General features: G+C 40.9%; 1 protein-coding gene across 1 annotated transcript; it reads right to left on the bottom strand.

Moving 5' to 3' along the window:
- Positions 1 to 280: 280 nt before the first annotated feature.
- LOC109675564 (olfactory receptor 7D4-like) lies at positions 281 to 2,228 on the bottom strand. Its single transcript, XM_074053282.1, has 2 exons — positions 1,300 to 2,228; positions 281 to 341 (listed from the first exon to the last, which is right to left on the bottom strand). Exons 1-2 carry the CDS (start codon positions 2,226 to 2,228, stop codon positions 281 to 283), a joined length of 990 nt encoding a protein of 329 aa, XP_073909383.1.

Raw genomic sequence — 2,228 nt, 5'->3', positions numbered from 1 at the left:
TGGTATATAGCATTTGTACAGGGGGTTTCATTGGGACATCCTCATGTGTGCATACAATGTAGCCCAGTTTGGTTCATCCCCTCCATTATTCTCCCTCTTTTCCCTCCCCCTTCTTAAAATAGTTTTAACAGGTTTCAATGTTCCATATTTATACATGGATAGAAAATACATCAACCATAATCACCCTCCTTTACTCTCTTCACTTACCCTCCCCTTCCTACTGCCCTCCCCTTAACATGACCTGTGTTACATTCCTGTTGTTCATTGTTTAAGTGTCTGTTCATTGTTCAATGGGGTTCTGCTTTAGTATTCTACCTGTAAATATTTTGTAGTTTATCAGTCTAACCCCTCACTTAACAAGATTTCCAGTCCCATGCATTTACCTGCAAACAACAAATTTCATTTTTCTTTATGGCTGAGTAATATCTACAGGAGTATTCTTGAAGACTATTCCTATATCAGGATGACCAGAAACAACTTAACTCTATGTAACATTAACTAGGAGACACGTGCATATATATGACTCAGTGAATGCAAATCAAAAATATCATTATCTTAACCTTCCCTTACTGTGATACCAAAAATGTCCATGGCTCCTCCAACACCACCCAACCAGAAGGAAAGAGGAATGGAGATACCAGAGTAGAAAGAGACACAGGTTGCACAATTTTTTAGTTAAAATATCTTACTTTCATAGCAGACCATTTTTCAGGTCTAAAATCTCAAAAGTCATTTCTGGGTGGTGACCACAGTTTCAGTCTGTGTTCCACACAAGGTGTTGTACAGGGACTCTGCCAGATCCTAGCACATCACTAACCAATAAAATAATTGGTATACTAGTACACAGATTTAACCTCTATGGGGGAAGAAAATTTTTCACTGTTACATCCCATGCACCTAGAATGGCCTGGCACAACATAGATCTCCAGTAAATATTGTCAGATGAGTGAATTTGATAGAGATAGCAATAGTTATTGGTAAAAACAAACTGTTTTGTCATTTTTATCCAACAGTTTCTGAGTTGGCACTTGAACAGCTGTGTTGACCCACAGAAACACAAATATCAAGTTGAAGTGCTAATATAAAAGTAAGGAAAAGAGGGGAGTAGAATTGAAGGTAACAGAGGAGCCACCACAAAGGTTCAGACAAAGCATGCACAGATAATTTTGATCAAGAACAAAAAAACAGAAGAGATGAGAAGCAAAATCCAACATGATTTAGAGGCAAAATGTTCCCACTGCCAGTACTTGTACCAGCTCAGAAACCTAGGACCAAAAACCCCATCACTAAACACAGAGCATCCTTCCAAAAAGTTTTTCTAGGGCTCTCTGAATTTCCCTGTTCCTCAGGCTGTAGATAAAGGGGTTCATCATAGGGGTGACCACTGTATACATCACTGAGGCCATCATGCCCTTCTGGGAAGAGGAAGAAACATCTGAACTGAGATACACACCAAGGCCTGTACCATAAAATAAAGAAACAACAGATAAATGAGAACCACAGGTAGAAAAAGCTTTATGTTTTCCATCTGTTGATGGGATTCTCAGGATGGAGGAGACTATTCGGGTGTAGGAGAAAAGGATCCCTGAGAAGGGAACAAAGCCAAGGAGACCAGTCACCATATAGAGTAGAATGTGATTGACCAGAGTGTCTGAGCAGGCTAGTGTGAGTGCCTGAGCCAACTCACAGTAAAAGTGTTGAAGTACCCAATTGGTGCAGAAAGACAACCGCAGCATCAATAGACTCTGGATCAGAGAATATGAGAAGCTGAGGCACCATGACACAAGAACAAGCAGGCCACACAGTTGGGGGTTCATAATAACTGAGTAGTGAAGGGGGTGACAGATAGCCACAAACCTGTCATAGGCCATCATGGTGAGGAGGAATGTGTCCATGCCTCCGAAAACCATGAAAAAATACATCTGGGTGATGCAGCCTGCATAGGTGATGGATTTACTGTGTGTCTGGATGTTCACCAGCATTTTTGGAATGGTTGTAGAGATGAAACAGATGTCAGTGAAGGACAGGTTGGAGAGGAAGAAATACATGGGAGTGTGGAGGTGGGAGTCACAGCTGATGGCTAGGATGATGAGCAGGTTCCCAAGCACTGTGACTACAAACATGAGGATGAACACTCCAAACAGCATTGGTTGATCTTCTGAATTTTGAGAAAATCCCAGAAGTAAAAATTCTGAAACACTTGTGTGATTTTGATTTCCTAGTTCCAT

Source organism: Castor canadensis, chromosome 14 (assembly GCF_047511655.1).
Source record: "Castor canadensis chromosome 14, mCasCan1.hap1v2, whole genome shotgun sequence".
NCBI lineage: Eukaryota > Metazoa > Chordata > Mammalia > Rodentia > Castoridae > Castor > Castor canadensis.
The sequence above is the reverse complement of the archived record's forward strand: the minus strand, read 5'-3'. Positions and strand labels throughout refer to the sequence as shown.

Bases quoted from the DNA above. Each gene is read 5' to 3' on its own strand.
- LOC109675564 (XM_074053282.1), bottom strand. From the start codon at position 2,228: ATGGAACTAGGAAATCAAAATCACACAAGTGTTTCAGAATTTTTACTT. The intron at 342-1,299 runs GCTCTGTGTTTA...GTGAGGGGTTAG, and splicing joins GAAAAACTTTTTGGAAGGAT to ACTGATAAACTACAAAATAT.